This window comes from Nansenia antarctica (genome assembly GCF_963989245.1).
Source record: "Nansenia antarctica genome assembly, chromosome: 1".
Classification (NCBI taxonomy): domain Eukaryota; kingdom Metazoa; phylum Chordata; class Actinopteri; order Argentiniformes; family Microstomatidae; genus Nansenia; species Nansenia antarctica.
The window spans coordinates 31,374,821-31,396,264 of NC_137674.1; the positions used below are offsets into that span (position 1 = coordinate 31,374,821).

General features: G+C 46.3%; 2 protein-coding genes across 2 annotated transcripts in view; both read left to right on the top strand.

The window, feature by feature from the left end:
• Positions 1-14,738, top strand: part of LOC308175380 (pleckstrin homology domain-containing family G member 3-like) — a 43,442-nt gene extending 28,704 nt beyond the window's left edge. The window contains exons 5-19 of the mRNA XM_080550227.1: positions 1,683-1,752; positions 1,887-1,933; positions 2,504-2,654; positions 2,877-3,008; positions 3,971-4,153; positions 4,269-4,361; positions 5,043-5,129; positions 5,296-5,329; positions 5,587-5,688; positions 6,110-6,142; positions 7,058-7,068; positions 7,793-8,215; positions 9,344-9,457; positions 11,106-12,774; positions 12,958-14,738. Coding sequence (XP_080406353.1) covers positions 1,683-1,752; positions 1,887-1,933; positions 2,504-2,654; positions 2,877-3,008; positions 3,971-4,153; positions 4,269-4,361; positions 5,043-5,129; positions 5,296-5,329; positions 5,587-5,688; positions 6,110-6,142; positions 7,058-7,068; positions 7,793-8,215; positions 9,344-9,457; positions 11,106-12,774; positions 12,958-13,763 — 3,955 coding nt within the window. The 3' untranslated portion in view covers positions 13,764-14,738. The remainder of the gene's footprint in view (positions 1-1,682; positions 1,753-1,886; positions 1,934-2,503; positions 2,655-2,876; positions 3,009-3,970; positions 4,154-4,268; positions 4,362-5,042; positions 5,130-5,295; positions 5,330-5,586; positions 5,689-6,109; positions 6,143-7,057; positions 7,069-7,792; positions 8,216-9,343; positions 9,458-11,105; positions 12,775-12,957) is intronic.
• Positions 14,739-15,717: 979 nt separating this feature from the next.
• Positions 15,718-21,444, top strand: part of xgb (x globin) — a gene marked incomplete at both ends in the record, with an annotated part of 13,736 nt that continues 8,009 nt past the window's right edge. Inside the window, 2 exons of the mRNA XM_080533713.1 lie at positions 15,718-15,878; positions 20,530-20,637. Coding sequence (XP_080389839.1) covers positions 15,718-15,878; positions 20,530-20,637 — 269 coding nt within the window. The remainder of the gene's footprint in view (positions 15,879-20,529; positions 20,638-21,444) is intronic.

Genomic DNA, 21,444 nt, shown 5'->3' on the forward strand with positions numbered 1-21,444 from the left:
GTTTGGTGTTTCATCTTTCAACATTACATCCACTCTCCCTGTCACTTTAGTGTTGGCCACCATCGGCTTAAAGACTAGGTTGTGTAGGTTTGTGTCTGTTGTGTAGGCGTGTGTCTGTTGTGTAGGTGTGTGTCTGTTGTGTCGGTCTGTGTCTGTTGTGTAGGCTTGTGTCTGTTGTGTCGGTCTGTGTCTGTTGTGTAGGTTTGTGTCTGTTGTGTAGGCTTGTGTCTGTTGTGTAGGTTTGTGTCTGTTGTGTCGGTCTGTGTCTGTTGTGTAGGCTTGTGTCTGTTGTGTAGGCTTGTGTCTGTTGTGTAGGTGTGTGTCTGTTGTGTCGGTCTGTGTCTGTTGTGTAGGCTTGTGTCTGTTGTGTCGGTCTGTGTCTGTTGTGTAGGTTTGTGTCTGTTGTGTAGGCTTGTGTCTGTTGTGTAGGCTTGTGTCTGTTGTGTAGGTGTGTGTCTGTTGTGTAGGCTTGTGTCTGTTGTGTAGGTTTGTGTCTGTTGTGTAGGCTTGTGTCTGTTGTGTAGGTTTGTGTCTGTTGTGTAGGCTTGTGTCTGTTGTGTAGGTTTGTGTCTGTTGTGTAGGCTTGTGTCTGTTGTGTAGGCTTGTGTCTGTTGTGTAGGCTTGTGTCAGTTGTGTAGTTTTGTGTCTGTTGTGTAGGTTTGTGTCTGTTGTGTAGGCTTGTGTCTGTTGTGTAGGCTTGTGTCTGTTGTGTAGGTGTGTGTCTGTTGTGTAGGTTTGTGTCTGTTGTGTAGGTGTGTGTCTGTTGTGTAGGCTTGTGTCTGTTGTGTAGGCTTGTGTCTGTTGTGTAGGCTTGTGTCTGTTGTGTAGGTTTGTGTCTGTTGTGTAGGCTTGTGTCTGTTGTGTAGGTGTGTGTCTGTTGTGTAGATTTGTGTCTGTTGTGTAGGCTTGTGTCTGTTGTGTAGTTTTGTGTCTGTTGTGTAGGTTTGTGTCTGTTGTGTAGGCTTGTGTCTGTTGTGTAGGTGTGTGTCTGTTGTGTAGGTTTGTGTCTGTTGTGTAGGCTTGTGTCAGTTGTGTAGGTTTGTGTCTGTTGTGTAGGTTTGTGTCTGTTGTGTAGGTTTGTGTCTGTTGTGTAGGCTTGTGTCAGTTGTGTAGGTGTGTGTCTGTTGTGTAGGTTTGTGTCTGTTGTGTAGGTTTGTGTCTGTTGTGTAGGTTTGTGTCTGTTGTGTAGGCTTGTGTCTGTTGTGTAGGTTTGCTGTTCGTTGCTGTTTTGGATGTTGGATGTTGTTCTCCGTTACGCCCCCCCACCACACACACACACACACACACACACACACGTCCTCTGCTCTGGTTAACCTCATTCCGTCCAGAGGCTCCACAGGGTCTGCCGCTGCCCACAGCGAACACATCCATCCATGCATACTCTATTAAGTTGGGGAATAACCATCGGCAAAACATACAACCGTAACCTATGCCCAGGGCCGCCACTACGTACATGCGCATCACATGCTGTGTGCGGGTCACCAAGGGAGGTCACCAAAACAGCCTAATGATCATCATTATAATCATAATGATGAATTATTCAAATTTGTATATGACGCACAACTGCAATAGGCACCATTAGACCATTGTTAGACCACCATTAGCGCTAGCGCTAAACCCCGCGGCCCCCTGCTTAGCCCCCGTGTGTGTGTGTGACGCATCTCTCTGCCTTTTCCTCTCAGTGAGCTGTTGCAGTCTCTGGACATGTGTGAGAGCGACCCCGTGGCCATCGCTAGGTGCTTCGTAGACAAGGTGAGTGACTCACTGACTGTCGGCTCCTGAAGAAAAAAAACGAGCGTTATTAATCTGTTATCTAATCTGTCTATTATATATATTTTTTCTCTTACTCAATTTTTTTTATTTTTTTTATTTTTTATTTTTTACAGAGTGACTATTTCGAGATCTACACACAGTACTGCACCAACTACCCCAAGTAAGTAGAAGGACAATGTTGATGTTTTTTTTGCCACCTTCTGGTGACACTGTGGACATGTTAGCTCCCGCAGCTCACAGTGTTGGTGGTTGAGCCCCGATGCTATCTATGCTGGTGTTCACCTTCAGAGCCCTCCATGGCTAAGCCCCCGCCTATACCTTCGATCTCATCCACCCCTACGCATCCAGCCGGTCACTGAGGTCAGGAGCTCCTGGTCGTACCCAGGACCAGACTAAAAACTAAAGGGGACAGAGCGTTTGAGGTGACGGCCCCAAGACTCTGGAACGCCCTCCCCCCTGACCTGAGTGCTGCTCCCTCAGAAGTTAGAACTCATTTTTAAACGGCAATTAAAGACTCATCTGTTTAGGCAGGCCGGTAGTCACCTATAGCCATCTTATGTTCCTGTTTATGTTGTCCCTTGTGGGGTGTTCCTCCGTTTTCTGTTTTGAATCCTTGATGTTTTGATTGCACTTTTCTTATTTTGATGTAAAGCACCCTCTGCATCCGTGCTGTGAAGGGCGCTATAGAAATAAAGTTTGACTTACTCTATCCCCCTTCACTCTCTGACAGCTCTGTTGGGGCCCTGACGGACTGTATGAGGAGTAAGACTCTGGCTAAGTTCTTCAGGGACCGCCAGGCCTCTCTCAAGCTCTCCCTGCCACTGGGCTCCTACCTGCTCAAACCCGTACAGAGGATCCTCAAGTATCACCTGCTGCTACAGGTACGGTGCTCTCCCCCTTCTCTTACCCTCTTACCCTCCCTCTCTCCCTCTTACCCCCTCCCTCTGTTCCCAGGTGGGATTTGAACTCATACCCTTCTGGCCACTAGTCCAACTCACTATCCACTACCACTACGCAGGTTGTAAGTCGCTTTGGATAAAAGCGCGTCAGCTAAACGTTGTGAATGTAAAAGTTAGGCTGTGGTCCTGTTCCCTCGCTGGCAGGAGATCGCCAAGCACTTTGACCCAGAGGAGGAGGGCTACGACGTGGTCCAGGAGGCCATCGACACCATGACGGGCGTGGCCTGGTACATCAACGACATGAAGCGGAAACACGAGCACGCCGTCAGGCTGCAGGTCAGTAGGGGGCGCCACCACCACCACTCCTGCCACCACTAGTGGACATTCTCCTCCTCCTCCCCACCACTGTCATATATACAGTACACCTACAGTACTCTTCATCCCCTCTCTAAGAGACTACATTTCTTAGGCTTCGGTTCCTGACATTGCTGCACAAGAGAATAAGGCAATAGGCATCATTTTAAAAAGTGACAGTAGTACAGGAGATAAGTGACACAAATGTTTTACCAATAAAGCAACCCCCTGTGACTTCCACCCCACATCTTTTCACCTGAAGACGTGTTCGGAAGCACCACATCTTTCATAAATATATTATGAGACCAAAGCAAGTCAGCGTGCTATCGATCACAGCATGCTATCGACCAGTAAGATTCAGAGATGGCTCTCTGTTCCACCCCTTCTTAAGTCTGTTAAAATGCTATTAAGAGGAACTCGGGGTCACATAGAGACCAAATCAATCTACTGCCTGGTCCCTCCGGGCTAATGTCCTCAAGAGCCATGGTGTTTGGCTGTTTTTGGAATTTGCTTTAATTTAAGTCTTTCATTGGGTGGCGTTCTTTGATAAGAACGGCAGTGAAATTGATTGATGAAATTCGTGAGCTTAGAATTATAAGGTTCTATCTCCGTCTAGGGTAGTTCAGAGATATTGAGCGTCAACGTTTTTACATTCCATTATGTTTTGTGCGATGGAACCTTTGTATTTTATTAATTACATTTTTTTTTTTAAATTAACTAAAAAATGTCAAAATCTTTAAAATAACACCACACAGGAATTAATAAACACCTAATGGATCAGATTATGTACAAAACTCAATTTTGACCAAAATGGAGATAGAACCTTATAATTCTAATGTCACGAATTGATGATTATACCTCCTTTGTACATGCTCTCTGTTAAAATTGGCCTACTTTCCTACAGTATACACACTGATGTTATGTTTTGTGTTTTGTGTGCGCAGGAGATCCAGTCCCTACTGCTTAACTGGAAAGGTCCTGACCTCACCACGTACGGAGAGCTGGTACTGGAAGGCACCTTCCATGTCCACCGTGCCAAGAACACGCGGACACTCTTCCTCTTCGACAAGATGCTCCTCATCACCAAGAGGAGGGGGGAGAACTACGTCTACAAGACTCACATCTCGGTACACAACAGTAACCGTAGTAACTGTAGAAACTCTAACCCACAAGTCTCTGTCTCACTGTATTAGCTTGGTTGGTAACGTTTTCTCCCCCCCCCCCCCGACCTGTGGTTTTCAGTGTTCGACCCTGATGCTGCTCGACAGCGCCAAGGACCCCCTCGACTTCAGTGTCATTCACTTCAAACACCCCAAGCAGCCTCACACTGTGCAGGTGAGTGTCCGTGGTGTGCTACATCAAACGGCATGCCGCTGGGCAGCCACGTCCACTTCTGTCAGAGTAGCTCTTCTGTCAGAGTGGCTCTTCTGTCAGAGTAGCTCTTCTGTCAGAGTGGCTCTTCTGTCAGAGTGGCTCTTCTGTCAGAGTGGCTCTTCTGTCAGAGTAGCTCTTCTGTCAGAGTGGCTCTTCTGTCAGAGTGGCTCTTCTGTCAGAGTAGCTCTTCTGTCAGAGTAGCTCTTCTGTCAGAGTGGCTCTTCTGTCAGAGTGGCTCTTCTGTCAGAGTGGCTCTTCTGTCAGAGTGGCTCTTCTGTCAGAGTGGCTCTTCTGTCAGAGTAGCTCTTCTGTCAGAGTGGCTCTTCTGTCAGAGTGGCTCTTCTGTCAGAGTGGCTCTTCTGTCAGAGTAGCTCTTCTGTCAGAGTGGCTCTTCTGTCAGAGTAGCTCTTCTGTCAGAGTAGCTCTTCTGTCAGAGTGGCTCTTCTGTCAGAGTGGCTCTTCTGTCAGAGTAGCTCTTCTGTCAGAGTAGCTCTTCTGTCAGAGTGGCTCTTCTGTCAGAGTGGCTCTTCTGTCAGAGTGGCTCTTCTGTCAGAGTGGCTCTTCTGTCAGAGTAGCTCTTCTGTCAGAGTAGCTCTTCTGTCAGAGTGGCTCTTCGCTGATGAAGTGGCTGTTTGTTTTCAGGCCAAGACGGTAGAGGAGAAACGCCTCTGGGCCCATCATATAAAGAGGCTCATCCTGGAGAACCACCACACCATCGTCCCACAGAAGGTAAACAACACTCCAACCTTTTACAGGGGATTTAATTATCGTAGCTGCAGTCAAGTACAGTCTCACCCAACCCACACACCCGCCCGCCCACCCACACACCCTCAGCTCCCACTCAGCCTCCAAACCAATTTCTCTGTTGTTGTTCTGTGTTTTTTGCATCTTCCAGGCAAAAGAGGCTTTTCTGGAAACGGACTCGATCTGTGAGTACTTATCGATAAATATAGCAACTCTTAATAGACTGGAGCAAGATAAGGCTTTCTTCAAAATAAGGTTTCTGCGGTTGTTACCAACGCAACAGCGAAGGTTGTCTGACATCAACTGCCGGATTTAAATGTGGTGCAATGTGACATTCTCTGACAATCACATCTGGAAATGTCACTCAGATTTAGAAAATAGAGTAGCATGGCCTTATGTGGCCTTATTTGAGTGTTGTTGATGGTCCTGGTTCTGTGTGCAGATCCAGGGAAGTACCGGTACAGTCCAGAGAGGCTGAAGAAGGCTGTGTCCTGCTCGCCTGAAGACTTCCCTGGTGGGGGGCGGCAGGGTCGCAGGAGGTCAGGTGAGAGCCCCCCCCCCCCCACACACACACACACACTAATTACTAAACACACACACACTAAACACACACACACATCCACACACTAAACACACGCACACACTAAACAGATCCTGCCTCCGGAGCTCTCTGCATAAATTGAGCGAGTTTGTTTCGTGAGTTCTTGAGGCGTGCTACTAGTGATGTCATCTTTGTACTGTAACTGCCAACGGCCCCGGGTCTTAGCATAGATTACTTTTTCTTTCGATGACTGATTGATAGATGATTCACTTACTTAGACAAATGTATTTGTTGTAAGTCTTTTTGGATAAAGGCGTCTGCTAAATGCCCAAAATGTGAATGGAAATGTATTGTACTTCTGTAAAATACAAATACAATAATCACCTTCTTTGGGCTTTTTTTTCTTTCTTTTTTCCCCCTTTAGAACCAGCCAAACGGATCCTAAGGCACACCAAAGGTCAGAGAATGATGCCATGTTTTCCCCCATGTGTCACATGACCATAACATAACCTTTTAGCCTCTCTGTTCCCCCTGCCTTAATCCTCCCATACTGTCATCCTGCCCTCCAAAATACCCTGGAAAACCAGATCAAAACAGCTACCGCCTACACACACACACACACACTCTCCCCCCCCCCCCCCCATACACACACACACACACACCCTCACCCTCTTCTGTCCGCACCCATAATGATGTTCATTATGGGCCATATTAGTGAAGAGCTTTGTCATGCACATGCTTTTTCTAAATCCAGCATTGGCTTTAGATCTGTGTCCTGCCTCTCTGCTTTCATGCATTCTAATTTGCCAGCAATGAAAGGGAAATGTTGAAAAAGCGAGAGAGAAAAAAAACTGTATTTGCCATGATTTTCTCTTCTTTTATGCCTCCTGAAATCTATTTCGTAGCTCAAACTAATGAAGATGTCATTCGCTTTGCTTCTGCATCTTTGTGAAGGAGTTGGCTTTCTTCCTGCTAATTGCATCAAGACAGTCTGAATATCTGAAAGGATAACATTTCACATTCACAGTTGATCTAATTAACCGCTGAGGGCAGGGTACAATAAACTGCTGTCACAGTGAGACATTTTCTTTGAATTGCCAATGACCTCTTACAGACCATCATAAAAGACCAAAAAAAATATGTTATCATAGGTAGGTTATTATCGTTATGTCATTTTACATGCCCAGTGCTTCCCTGCCTTATATACTATTAACATTGCATGCTCACTCGGACTAGTTGTTGTTGTTGTTGTTGTTGTTGTTGTTGTTGTTGTTGTTGTTGTTGTCATCAGTATATTGTGTTGTATTGACAACAATATTGACACTTTTTTTTTTATTCCCCTTCCTCTTCATTATCTGTCTCCGCCATGCAGCCATTCTGAAGGTAAGCTTCCCAAAATATCAAAGTACATTTTCACCTTGCCAGATCTTTTTTTTTTTTTTTTTTCCTCGGTGCAGCAAAACATCAGTTCAGCCAGTTCAATGTGTTCCAGAGAGATACGGTTCACACAGGTTTGGCAATCTGTTACCTGCGTTTCCATTCAGAGAGGACCGACTCGAAATAAGAGGGAACAGCAGGCCTGAGCTGAATTGGGCTGAACTTTATTGTGAACTTTGTTTGTTCTTTAAAGGAAGTGGTTCTCTGTTCTGACGAGTTTTCAGTGGTTCATGTGGTTTGTCTGCAGCAGATAGCATAGCATGCATGTCCTTGGCTTGGCATGGACTACAATGTTGTGCCTTCATATCTCACCCCATGATAGAGCACGTAACAATGATACTGCACAGGGGTGCTTTCAACGTTTTCACTTCAGAATAGCTCATCCATGTGAATTGTGTAGATCTGCAAAAAGATTATATATATATATATATATATTTATATTTATTCTAATAACCTTTAGCTTCAGGCAGCTATGTACAATTCCAACCAGTGTCGAGAACACAGTCCCCACCCCCCCTCCTCCCGATCATTTTCTTCGGTTTCAGGCAAAAACAATGTTCACCTTTTTGGGCCATCACCAGTTTGCACCCCTGCTGTCAAAACCTTGCTGTTGCATTAAAAACACACTTTGCTAGTGCCAGCCTCGCAATAACCCCCACCCCAAAATCTCTGTGACTTCACGCTACAGCACGCAGACAGTGAAGGTAATCTTCTGGGGAAGAGGCACTCCCTGCAGCCCGCTGCTAGTGTCAGTACTCTGGGCTCGAGTGTAGGCGAGCCTGAGGCTGAGAGGCCTAGTGTGAAGGAGGACGTGGAGGAGGAGGAGGAACTAGGCGGCCTCAGGAGGAGAAACTCTCTGGATCAACTGAGTCCCAGTAAGGACCCTCGACCAGGGTCCCCAGGGTCCCCGACCTGCAAGGAAGATGAGGAGGCGCAGGAGGAGGTGGAGGAGGAGGAGCAGGGGGAGGAGAGTTACAAGGAGGATATTCTGATGGGAGACGACCAGGTAGCCGACTTTGCCAGCTCCATGCTGGCAGCCATCTCCTGCTGGCACTATAGGGCCAGGGCTTTGCTTTCCGCTCAGTTCACAACGGTGAGGCTCTTTGCCACCCACGGGTTTCCCATTTCCTATTTCCTATTTCCTTTCCATTCCACTGGCTTGCCAATCGACCCATTTTCTCTCTCTTTCTCTCTCTCTCTCTCTCTCCCTCTCCTTCTCTCTCTATCTCTCTCTCTCTCTCTCCCTCCCTCTCCTTCTCTCTCTATCTCTCTCTCTCTCCTTCGCCCCTCTTCTCTCTCTTCTCTCTCCTCTTCTCCCTCCTGCTGGAGCTTGAGATAATCCACTAACACTCTACCTACCATTTGCCATGCTACAAGGAATGCCCCGATTCACACTAACGCAATAATCAATGCATGGACTAAACCTCCTGGAAGTGGTAACAATCACCACGCATGCTAACCCCCGGGGATGACTGCCAGTTGGACTGGTTGAAAAATAGGAATCCAAGGTCATTCTTAGAGTTGTTAGTACCTGTTACTACAGTTACACTTGTTCTCCTCGGACATGGAGGTCAACCCACAGCATGTCTGTCCATGATTACTGACCAGTATTTCTATTGTCAGATGCTTCAATAATCACGTGTCTTCATGTAATGAATGGGGGGAAAAGGTGATATTTGACAGTGTTGATTTTATGTGTACTGTATGTTATTGAAAGGTTCAGTGTGGGTTGATGATGTATAATTCTGTGTTGTGCTGGATGGATACGCCTTGAAATCGTGAAATTGCACCATTACACCGTATCAAATATGTTACAGTTGGTCAAGCCCCTAACACTTAGTATACAATTAGCATTTTGGGGCATTTGCACTAAAAACATTGGATCAATGCTGAACTGATGTATGACTTCAAAGGCAAATTTGGCTGTCAAATAGCGGATCATTGTTATACCTAGTGCTTTGGTCTTTAGTAATCATATTAGCTACAAGACAAGGCGTCCCTTTTAATTTGTCTAAATTACGGAGAAGCTTTATAAAGGGTAATTGTAATAAAAGCTTGGGCTACACATTTACATCATGTTTCTTCAAAGATGTCCTACCTACCAACCATTGTCTGAAATTATTATAATTTTGGCCTTTTGTTCCTGACACCGGCCCTGGCTAAGTTCCAGTGTCCAGGCTGAACGCTGCCGTCCCTTTCATAACCTGAAGTGTTTCCTCAGGAGGAGGAGGACTGTGAGGCTGTGCAGGGAGGGCCGCTCAGGGAGAGGCTGGAGACACCCCCCCCCCAGGAGGAGGTCAGAGAGACGGCCGTGGTGGAGGACCACACTGACAAGGTGCTTAGGGTTTCATTAATAATAATAATAATAATAATACTTTTTATTTGAGTGGCGCCTTCCCGGACAACCAAGGTCACCTTATAAAGGTAGACTGAAAAATACATTAAAAGTGCAGTAAAAGTACAATTACAATCGAGGAGATAAAAAAAAAAAAAGCACTGTGTTCAAACATAATAACTTTGGAGAAAAACAGCAGCAACAAGACGTGGGCAGCATAAAAACACAGGGTATAAAACAACAAGACGGGGGACGAGACAATAGGGGACAAACAGTAATGGGACATGCACAGCATAAAAACAGGGAATAGTGAGTAAATGAATGCAATGTGTCGGCATGTTTGATGTGCTGGTTGTCAATATAAAAAATATAAACGAACAGGTTTATGTTCTGGTTTGTTATAATGTCTACCCATGAGAGATGCATAGGCTGTGCATTCTCTAAGTATAGGTAAAGCTTTCAGACTGGATGGTTCTAATCTTCTTTTTATTTATTTTGTTTTCAATTTGGGGAAATATCCTGCAAAGAAACGTGGTACGTGACCCAAAAACATGAGCCCAGAAATGTTCTGAAAAGTCCTACTGGGCATCTTAACCTGTCTGAGGGAGTGTGTCTTATTTATTTTGGTCCTGAAAATGACATTGCCGCACCTGCAGTACATGAACTGTTGGCCCCTGTCAGCGAGCACAAACGGGAAAGCGAACGTTGTGATTTTGGGGGGACAGGAACCGTTATTGATAGAACCCACATTTCCTAGGTACTCTGTTGGAGGACGGCCCGCGCCAAGCGGAGCGTGAGCAGTTGTATTCCCTTATCTCCTCCCTGCAGCGCTGTGCCACAATCCCCAACACACACATACACACATACACACACACACACACACTCACAAATACACACACACACACGCGCGCACGCATGTGCATATGCACACACATACACACACACACACACACACAGTCAGAGCCAGACAGTTGCTGGAATAACTGCAGACTAGGGTCAAACCTGTTAAATGTATTTCAACCATTAAAATTGTTTACTTTTGTTACATTTACAGCCGGGTTCAGTGAGAGTGTCCAAAATAGCCTGCCTATTGTTATGCAAATGAGCCATCAAACAAGAAGAAGTGGAATCGAAATGGCTTGTCTTATTTAAGACACTTTATGGCTGTTTCTCTATCATGTTGAAACATTTATTGATGCACTATAAGCCGTAAGACATGGATCATGGATTGCAATTGTGTTAGGAGATTGACCTGCCTATTTGACATTGAACTGGTTCATTAACTCAATGGCAGACTCGAATTCAAACAGCCATTCATCTCTTGAAAGCTTTTTATTATAGCCCTATTACTATCCCGTATCTCAGTTGTATCTGAATTTATCTTGACCAGTGATGTCATTAGGACGTCTGGGCATCTGGGGTCGCGCACTGAATGTTTTCTGAATAGCTCCAGATAAAAAAGTCTCAGTCTACCGCATCGTCATCGATTTAGAGCAAGCTACCACCCGCCAAATCAAAAACTCTGCTACCCAATCCCCCCGTTGAACCGTGGGCTGGGTTAAGCCCCCGATGTTTCAAGATCCTAACAACACCTCTGATCTTGACCATTCGTAATCTTGACTCTCACTCTTGTTCCTATCCCAAACAGGCCTACGTGGAAGAGCTGCCCCCTCAACACTGTGCCCCTCCTGCAGCGGGGATTGAGCATAGTGAGGATCTCCTCTCCCAACACCCAGAGCCCGATGCCCCACCTGCTCTGCCCCCCAGGCAGCCTGTTGCTGAGACCCCAGAGCCTGAGGAGACCTCTAGGGAGGCTGGAGGAGAAGAAGAAGAAGAAGAAGAGGAAGAAGAGAGGGAGAGGGACAGTGACTCCTCTGCCCTCCCACCGGAAGACGCGAGCATTCTGACCAATGGGTCAGAGTTTACCGAGGAAGAGTACGAGGAGGAGGACAGTGTGCTGGTGGAGACGGAAGAGCCTAACAGTCTCCTGCCCTCCTCTGTGCTGGACCAGGCCAGCGAGATCGTCGAGCACTTTGTCAGCAGCCTCTCTCGCAGGGGCAGCCTGGTGTCGGAGGACCTGCTCTCCCTGGCCGGCCCCTCACCTCAGCCGGGCAGCAGCAGTGACAGTACCCCCTGCCTCAGCAGCGCAGAGTTCCAGGAACAGCAGCAGCAGCCGCCCCAAAGGCTGGACAGCCCCTCCCCAGAACCCCCCCTGCTGCTGATCCCGGAGAAGGAGGCCAACGCCTTCTCAACGCCTCCTCCTGTCCCCTGGCAACCGGAACACCTCCTGGGGGAGGAAGTGGAGCGAAGGTGCAGTACCAGCACCATCCTGGGGGAGGAAGTGGAGCGAAGGTCGACTCTCTCCAAGCAGGACTTGCTGCTCATCCACAAGATCCGGAGGTACTACGAGCACGCCGGGCACCAGGACGCCGGCTTCAGCATCAAGCGCCGGGAGAGCCTGTCCTACATCCCCGCGGGGCTGGTCAGGCAACTGAGCAGGCAGCTCAACAGCATCCCTCAGGACCGGGCTGTGCCAGCTGTGGCGGCTTCCCGCAAGACCTCGCCTCAGGCGCGCCCCACCTCCTGGTCTGTGTTTGACCTGCCCGGGTTAGAGAAAGACCACAGGACACCACAGGCTCCTCACAGGCTGGACTCTCAGCAGACAGCTGTAGTAGACACCACGTCCAGGTCTCAGAGTGTCAGCGATGCCCCTAGTGGTGAGGGTGAGGAGGTGGAGGAGGAGTTCAGACCCTCCTTTGACATGGTCAAGGTATGGGAAGACCTGGAGATGGAGGCTAACGGGAGTCTTGACGAGCCCCTGGCTGCGCGGCGTACCGATGACGACGATGCCCACCCCAGACTGCATCTGACCCAGAGGGGGCTCACCAGCCGAGACAGCCCTGTCGCCGAGTACAGCGAGGAGCCTTTGAGGATCCTGGAGGAGTCCGACATGGGGACCATCTCAGAGGAGTCCCCTGCCCCGTCGTCTGTCACGCCGTCCCCAGGCAGGGAGGAGTGCTCAGGGCAGGAGTCCCGCCTGCATAAGACCCCCCCCAGATCCCGGGAGAGATGCAGACCGCCCCGGCCTCCCCTCCCCAGGATCATCAGCCTGCGTTCGGGCCTGGAGGAGGATCTGATCCTGCAGGACATGGAGAAGGTGAAGAACAAGGTCTTCCAGCTGGCGCGCCAGTACAGCCAGCGCATCAAGAACAGCAGGCCAGTGGTGAGGCAGAGGAACAGGGAGGCCGAGAACCACCCAGGCCTCAAGAACCTGCCAGCCGTCCACGAGGAGACGAGGACCCCAAGGAGAGACGGGGGTAAGGAGTCTTGGGTCTGTGTAAATCCTTTGCTGATACGACCTTTCTGCTCCAAGAGCACCCTTCACTAAATGAATGAGGCAAAAATAGTGATACTATTGTCTGTCTGTTTGTCTTGTCTGTGTGCGTGTGTGTGTGTGTGTGTGTGTGTGTGTGTGTGTGTGTGTGTGTGTATATATGCAGGTAAACCTAACCTGACGCTGTCACTGACCTCCTATGAGCAGGAACCGAGGTCCCCGAGCCCATCCCAAACCCTCAGCTCTGGGGCCAGCTCCCGGGTCACATCCCCCTGTCCCCAGCTGGTCGCCGGTCCTCCCTGCCCGGTCCAGACAGAGTCCTTCCACTGGCCGCACGTACGGGAGCTGCGCTCCAGGTACGCCAGCCCCAGGCCGGCACCTGGGTCCCCGCAGCGCACTCCGCCCTACCTGGTGGCCCGTAGTTGTTCTGTCCCGGAGAGGATGCTCGAGTGTTGCACAGAGGAGTTTGGTACCTCATGGAGCCCCGCCGCTGGCTACTCACCCGTCTGTAACGGCTCCACAGACCCCCGCAGAGAACCGACAGACTCCCCAGAGACGACGGCCCACCGGGGCGGGAGCCCTGTGGGAGAGCTACGGCCTCAGCCCCCCCTGTGCAGGTGGAACTCTCTGGACCACATGCTGGGCACGCTGCCGCTCCACGAGCTGCAGAACCTCCAGGAGCCCACAAGGAGCCTCCACCACGTGGCTGGTCAGGACATCATGCCCATCAACGAACACAAGGTTATCATCGTCGAGAGGGTTCCCGGGGGTTCCAGGCCTGCCGAGAGAGTGAGGCAGAGGGAGGAGGATCTAGGGACTAAGGGAAAAGGCAAACAGCAAGACTGGGGAAGCCTTCATAACCAGGGTGTTGACTGTGCCAAGACGTCTGCGATGGTTTCAGGGAAAAAGACTGAGAGTAGCCTGGTGAGGAACTTACGAGAGAGATTCCAGAGCTTGGGCTCAAGCACGTGAACACTTGAAAACTGTAAAATGACCATGCCCCGTTTGATGAAGTCGGCTGTCTTCCGCTAGTCTATATGCAATGAACGTGCAGAAATATGACTGTGAATATTACATGTCTATTTTGCCAGTAACTACTGCCACTTTGTTATTATTTCAATGTTACGTTTTCTACTTCCTTTGTCTTATCTTTCGTCACAGTAGTGTGGTCAATATCACTCAGTATGATATGTGGTAATATCACTACTGGTGATACCCACCAGAGCTATTGGTCCATCAAGGAAAGAGGAAATGTCATTGTGACTTAATGTAAAAATTTGTAAATACAGTACATGTCTGTTTTCCTTTTGCCTAAACCATAATGAAATGTGATCATGTCAAAGACGTATGTGTAAATATATATTGTGCTAAATGTCAATGGGGAAAAAATAAGAGTGATTGTTGTGATCGTCTGGAATGTTTCTCGTACTATGCAACGGCCATCCTCTGGGTAATTTAATTGAGAGACTCATAAACACAGAATCAAATTGAATTTGGGAGAATAAAAACAAAGGAGATGGATGGGAGCTAAATTGGGACTGTAGATACCGGGCCTCGGTCCTGGTGATTACTGCAGTCTCATAGACAAGAGGGCTCCGGCTATTAGCGAAAGATCATCACAGTCTGCCCTTTGACCAAAGAGTGTTTTCTCCTCAGCTGTGCAGTAATTGGTCTGTGGCTGTCTTGGTCTGTCTGTAGGGCTATTCGGGTCAATGTGCTACATTTAGCTACTACTCAAGATTCTCATTGATTTCATACATCACTGGAGCTATATTATTTCCTTTTTTTGTTGTTATTTATGAACATTCTTGTACATGTGTCTTCATGCAACAAAAAAAAAAGAGGGAAAAAAGATCAATTGTGTCCCTTACTTGTCCATTCCAGAGAAAGAAAATAATATTATTTTTATGCTTGAAATAGTATATATTCTCAATAAAAGCAGAGATTTTCAACCAAATGTGTGTGTGTGTGGGGGGGGGGGGGGGGGGGGGGGTCTGCTTGGATGACAACATTTATTGGTTATATTAATACTTAATATATTACAGTCTAATTTGAGTATCCAAACATCCTTCTGCCAACTGTACCAGAGCCTGGCCATAACAATGAATTATTGCCATATTAGAGAGGAGATTCAAGCAGAGAATCTAATGTGTAGAGCTGATCTGATGATACGACTCAAAGCAGGAGCGCAGCCAGGGATCCTGCCGTCCTAGGTAACTGATGTATGACATGAAGTAATTGGAAACAAAAAAAGAAGGAAGCATTTCTCAGAGCACTTATAACCAGGATGTAACATCAATCACATTCGAGTGTATTGTATGATTACGAATATAATGACTAGGCCTACGGATGTTTCTGGCCGCTTTTAGGATTTGGAGATCTGGGTTGGCGCAGTTATAAGGTTGTACCAGAGTGCAGACCGTCAAAGTTGATTTATTGGAGAATGGTAAGTGTGATGTATGAAAGAAATTACCGCATTTACGTATATTTGTTTAATATGGTAGACTTTAATGATAATGTTAATTATTGACTTTAAATATGTTATATTTTTAGCATAGGACGCATAAAGTAGGTTCAAATGTTGGCCGTTTTCAGTTGCAACGTTTGAAGGAAAAGTGCTATACAAATAAAGGTTATTATTATTTATTTATTATTATTATTATTATTATTATTATTATTATTTTGCAGCCCCGCCCCTTAGGTGACAGGTTACGAACCGGTCGTGGTCGTGCGCTCCTGCATCCCTGAACCTCATTCATGTCTGGATGCTGTAGAGCGCGCCAGAGATAAAGAGAGGCTCTGTTTGAACCAGATGCCAGGGACGCAAACGTTTCTCTTTGGCAGTAATTCAACACTTTTCAGCTTTTGGATTGTTAAATTGATGTTCCAAGTAGCCTGCCGTTGAAGTGCTTTTACAGTACCGAAAATGGGTTGCGCAATATCAGGGCTGGCACCGAAACCAGGTGGTGACATGAAGACGGAGGATGCTGTTGCGCATCTCACCGAGGAGCAGATTCAGATGATCAAAGAGTCGTGGAAAGTTATCCAGGAGGATATTGCCAAAGTCGGAATTATAATGTTTGTCAGGTAAGTCACGTATCTATCTTATGATTGGTCTTATGACAATTCATGAATCAACTTCATTCATACATAATATAATATGTTCATTAGGAAGTATCCGCTCTTCTACAGTAACAACAACAACAACAACAACAACAACAACAACAACAACCAGACCTCTATTGTGAATATACAGTTGTTAAAGGAAATAGGCTACGACTTACAGTATGGTCTAGACATGTGAGAGGGTCCAGACGTGATGTATTTTTAAATATTATTTAGAGATGAGATGTTATTACAATGTACTGGAGTTTTTTCCTTTTCAAAGTTATATACAGTATGTATACAGTCACTCTGAGAGCCTGGAGTAAGCTTCCCGGTGTGGGAACCTTTCTCACACATGTATTATTATTTTTCATGACATGGCAAAGACTATGCACTTCACACGTTCAGGTTGCATTGATACAATGGTGGGTAGAGTTATCACTGGTCTATCATTGGCCCTGATATAAGATTGGTGAACAGTGCGATCAAAATGGTGTGCGACTGTGTGTCCTACCAATCACTCAAACCCAGTGTCTCAAAAATAAATGTTGCCACCCCCTGTGCCAGTCTGATCCACAGCCTGATCCTCGGCGTTCATGTATTCAGGCCTGCAACATGGTTTAATGTAATGGTGACATGGTGCCTCACCTCTCTTCATATACTCTCTGCATTACTCACTAGTAACTGCATAGTCGTAATATTTGTTAACCTCCTTAAGCCACATCCCTGGCCCGAATATCTGAGCCCCGCATGGGGGTTGGAGCATTATGTCACCCTCTCTCTCGACACCCTACAGTACACCACATCTCAACACTCCATAATGCATAACGTCAGATTGCCCAGATAAGCCAAGAACGAAGACATTAACAGCAAATACGACAGTCCTGAAACGAGCATAGCTTGCAGAAAACCCGAAAAGCATGAATACGGTATGGTGCTAATGAAGTCCGACAGTAGGCCGATGGTGGGGGGTGTTAGGGTTGGGGGAAGGGGGGGGGGGAGAGTGAGAGTGAGAGAGAGAGACCACCAGGCACAGCTGATGGCTTTGAGCCCTGGGCAATCTGTCCCTGGTGGGCATCCAGACAGTTGAGGAGATTGACTGTAGCCTGGGCAACCACTGGACTGGCACGTTGGTGGTAGAGGGCCACCTCAGCGCCTCTGGTGGCTGTCCTCCCATCAGCACCATGCATATTCAGTACCAGGGGGGTATTCCATTTGATTGATTGATTGAAAACTTTATTAGAAGATTTGCAGAAGTAGGTACATGAAAGTACATATTACATACAAGGTCAACTAACAGGATAAAAACCCAAGAAAGCCACTGGCTTATTTCAATTGGGGTCCTTGATTGGGGTCCCATCAATGTCGCTAAAGGACAATCCCAGGCTTATTTTTTTATAAATTCGGCAAGATTAAAAAAAATAAAAATCCAGCTGTATTTTGATAAATCTCGCGAGACTTATCAAAATAAGCCTGGATTTTCCTTTAGTGACGTTGATGGAATACCCCCCAGAACAGTACTGTGTGTAGAGAGTAGAGTAGACTCGACCTTTACGTGTTCCTCTTGTCAATACTTTACTGATTTATTGCCATGGTTGTCATTGTCAGTCAATTGTTGGAATTTGGTATTTTTGCTCTAGGCACTGGCCAGGGTCAGCCATATTCGGCACCCCTGGAGCAATCAGGCGGTTAAGTGCCTTGCTCAAGAGCACATGCAGCTCCCTCCTGAGGCGTTGATCGAACCAGCGACCTTCCGATTGCTAGCCGGCCTCTCTAACCTCTAGGCTACCGCTGCCCCCAATATCCATAAACCAGGGTGCTCACCAGGAAATGTGTTGTCTGAAGCTATCAGTTTTTTAAATGATACACTGTGTGAGCCATGTGTGGAAACACTGAACAGAGCCTTTGAAATGCCTTCTGCATGTATGTATGTATGTATGTATGTAGTATGTAATGTATGTATGTATGTGTATGTGTATGTATGTATGTATGTAGGTATGTATGTATGTATGTAGGTATGTATGTATGTATGTATGTAGGTATGTATGTATGTAGGTAGGTAGGTATGTGTATGTATGTATGTATGTATGTATGTATGTATGTATGTATGTATGTGTGTATGTATGTATGTAGGTATGTATGTGTATGTATGTATGTATGTATGTATGTATGTAGGTAGGTAGGTAGGTAGGTAGGTATGTATGTATGTAGGTAGGTAGGTAGGTATGTGTATGTATGTATGTATGTGTGTATGTATGTATGTATGTATGTACTGTATGTATGTATGTATGTATGTACTGTATGTATGTGTATGTATGTATGTATGTAGGTAGGTAGGTATGTATGTATGTATGTATGTATGTGTATGTATGTATGTATGTATGTATGTATGTATGTATGTGTATGTATGTATGTATGTATGTATGTATGTATGTATGTATGTATGTATGTATGTATGTATGTATGTATGTATGTATGTGTATGTATGTATGTAACCTCTCGAGGAAGTGGGATACGCTAGATCTATTGTATGTGTTGTAAGTGTCACGCTCGTCTCTCCATGTGCATGTTGTTATTGTTTACAATGGCTGTGTCTGGGGGAGGAGGGTCATTTCCACTGTGCTCTCACAGTACAATGAGGTGTGGGGTGTGGGGAGGTCTGAATCATTCACCTTTTACACTCACTCAGCCAGTGAAGTATCTTCTTCTTACAGCTATCCCCCCAGTCAGAATAGGACCCATCCGTCGGAAAATCCACTTATGTCGATATCCCATCTCACTGAGCCACCGAATTATAATGTTCGACATAAGTGCTCTCGGTTCCCTCTCAGATTTTGACGATGTTTTTGTGCGCTCTGTTCTGGGTTAAGGGCCTGACCTTCATTTTGTATCCATATTCCTTCTCAGTTCATCTTTTGATAATAATAATAATATCGTGGTTTTCTATAGCGCCTTTCAAGGAACCTGCTTTACAATCTTTACAGAAAAACTGAAAACACAGAGACAGCGACAAAACTAAACTAGGGGCCAAATGCCTTGGTGAACAGATGGGTTTTGAGGGCTGATTTGAAGGTGTCCAGGGTAGGGGCATTCACTGTTGGGAGAGAGTTGGGTGGGTGTGGTATATTGTAGTAGACCTATTTTGAAACAATGTATGGTTCAAGTGTTTAAGTTGGCATATATACGGTAAACACTAATTACTCACCGAATCGTAGGTTTGTCTTTTCATGTGAATAACCTTTGCTTGTCGCTAATTATCAGTCAAAATGCATTCATAATGTATGGAGCATACAGCAACCACTCAGCGAGACACAATTAAAACCCCCCGACCCCTCATCTCGTATTCATCTTGTTTATATACAGTGTCAATGGGAACAACATGATGTATACATCTAGTACAACAATACGTCCCTGTAGCCTATCTATCATGACACTGGCAATGGACTAGCACCGACAAAAAACAATATGACAAAGGTTCCCCCTCTGATTGTGATATGAATCTCTTACCTCAACTCCTCAAAACATTGTGGATCTGAGGAATGAGGAAAAAAAAAAAAATCTAAGAGGATGATGATTGTTCAATTATAACGAACCGATTGAATAACAGGTTTCATGTAATGCATGTCATTTATGCATTGTTCCCGACCGATATGCTTGCGGCATTCGGCATCTTTCCCCTTTTAAACAGGGGCATGTGTTTATGTGAGAGTAGTACGTGACTGATACCTTATGAAACTCACAACAGGACATTGTTTATGCGTTGTTACATGACTATCATAGTCACCTCTGCCGGATGAGACTCTTGATTGCATCCCAGCGTGAATTAAATCTCATGTTCAACCGCGCTTGGTTGGAGGAGGTGAGGAGAGAGGGAGGGAGGGAGGGAGGGATAGGTCACAGCGCCTCGGTACCTGACTGTATCAGGGCTTCTTATCTGGGGGGACATGTCAGACATGTCTAGGTCAGAAAGGGCAGAGGACCTCATTACTGGTCTAGGAGAGAGGGGGAGGAAGAGAGGCTGTACCGATCTCCTTGGCAGAACCTTCCACTGTGCCACCATGACTGGCGCTGTGATTACCGTGTGGTGGAACCCAGCTGTGAACAGAGCAGACAGAAGTGGTAGGACAGAAGGCAGGAGGTCTCGTCCACACATTCAGATCTCTGTTCTGGAAAAGGTGTGCGAGGAAGAATGTGGTGTGAGAAATGTAATCAGATTAGATAACTTTTTTGTACAACGACATGTATTTTTTGCTCTAGGCACCATAGTCAGCGCCCCCTGGAGCAATTAGTGGTGAAGTGCCTTCAAAAATTGAAATCTGGCTCTGACTGGCACCTTGTAGGTATTTCAAAGGCAGGGAGCCTTGGCATTATGAAATGATACTATTGACTAGTGCTAGTGACTAGTATTATACTATAATTACTATACTAATATACTATAAAAAAACTATAGTATTATTAATTCATAAAACCATCTTGAATTACTTTTCAGACTTCACACGCAGACTTATTGAAACTCTGAGGGGTTATGTCAAAATCAGTTACGGTTATTTTGGTTGGTGTGGGCATGAATGTCACTTTGGTTAAGGCAGTGTTTATGAATGTGCCTCATGGACGTCTGTTGTCTTGGAAACAGGTTGTTTGAGACCCATCCAGAGTGCCAGGATGTCTTCTTCCTTTTCCGAGACGTGGAGGATCTGGAGAGATTACGGAACAACCGGGAGCTGCGTGCACACGGCCTCCGGTCAGTCATCTCTCCACAACACAACACAACGACACAAGTTTCACACCGTGAAGTGAATGTCGATGTGCTACTGAGGGAGGTTATTATTCTTCATTATACCTCAAATGCCATAATTTCTCACTCTATGGATTAATCTTTTGGATGCTGCAGTTACAGAAAATCATCCCTGATATTAGGCTTCATGTTTACTTTACATCTCATGCCTCATGAATATACATCTCTACAGTCAACACACCTGCATATCTAAAATGTTCCTCTGTGTTTCTTTTAGATTAGGCCTATCTAACATGTTTACAGCATAATTAGGTGGCTTTTAAAAGCTGCGAAATACTGCTGACAAAGATCTCAGTAAATGTAAATCACACAACAACAACAACAAAAACGACTAAACTGCCAACACATAATCCCTGTAGTGATCCTATCAAGGGAACATTTGTCATCCAGACAGCGAAGGGCTGCCACAGCCACATCTCCAGCTCAGCTCTCTCCAGCTGGCTGTTGTCACATCTGCTGCCAGTGGAGAGAGAGAGCTCTTTAGTCCACACGCGGACCGCTGTGATGTCACTGCGTACGCTCAGACTCTTTGTCTGTCTCTCTCTCACGAAAGGCCAGTAAACCCAATTAGGCCTTAGGGCTCCACGGTGCGGAGGCTACTGTGACATTTAAAGAGACAGCGAGGTAAATACACTGTACTGCTCGGTCTCCATAAGGGGCCTCCTTCTGCACTGACTGCCACTTCCAGAGAAGGCCAAGAGGCCCTCCAAACCCTCGCACGGACATCCACGCAAATGTCCTCAGGGACCGCCG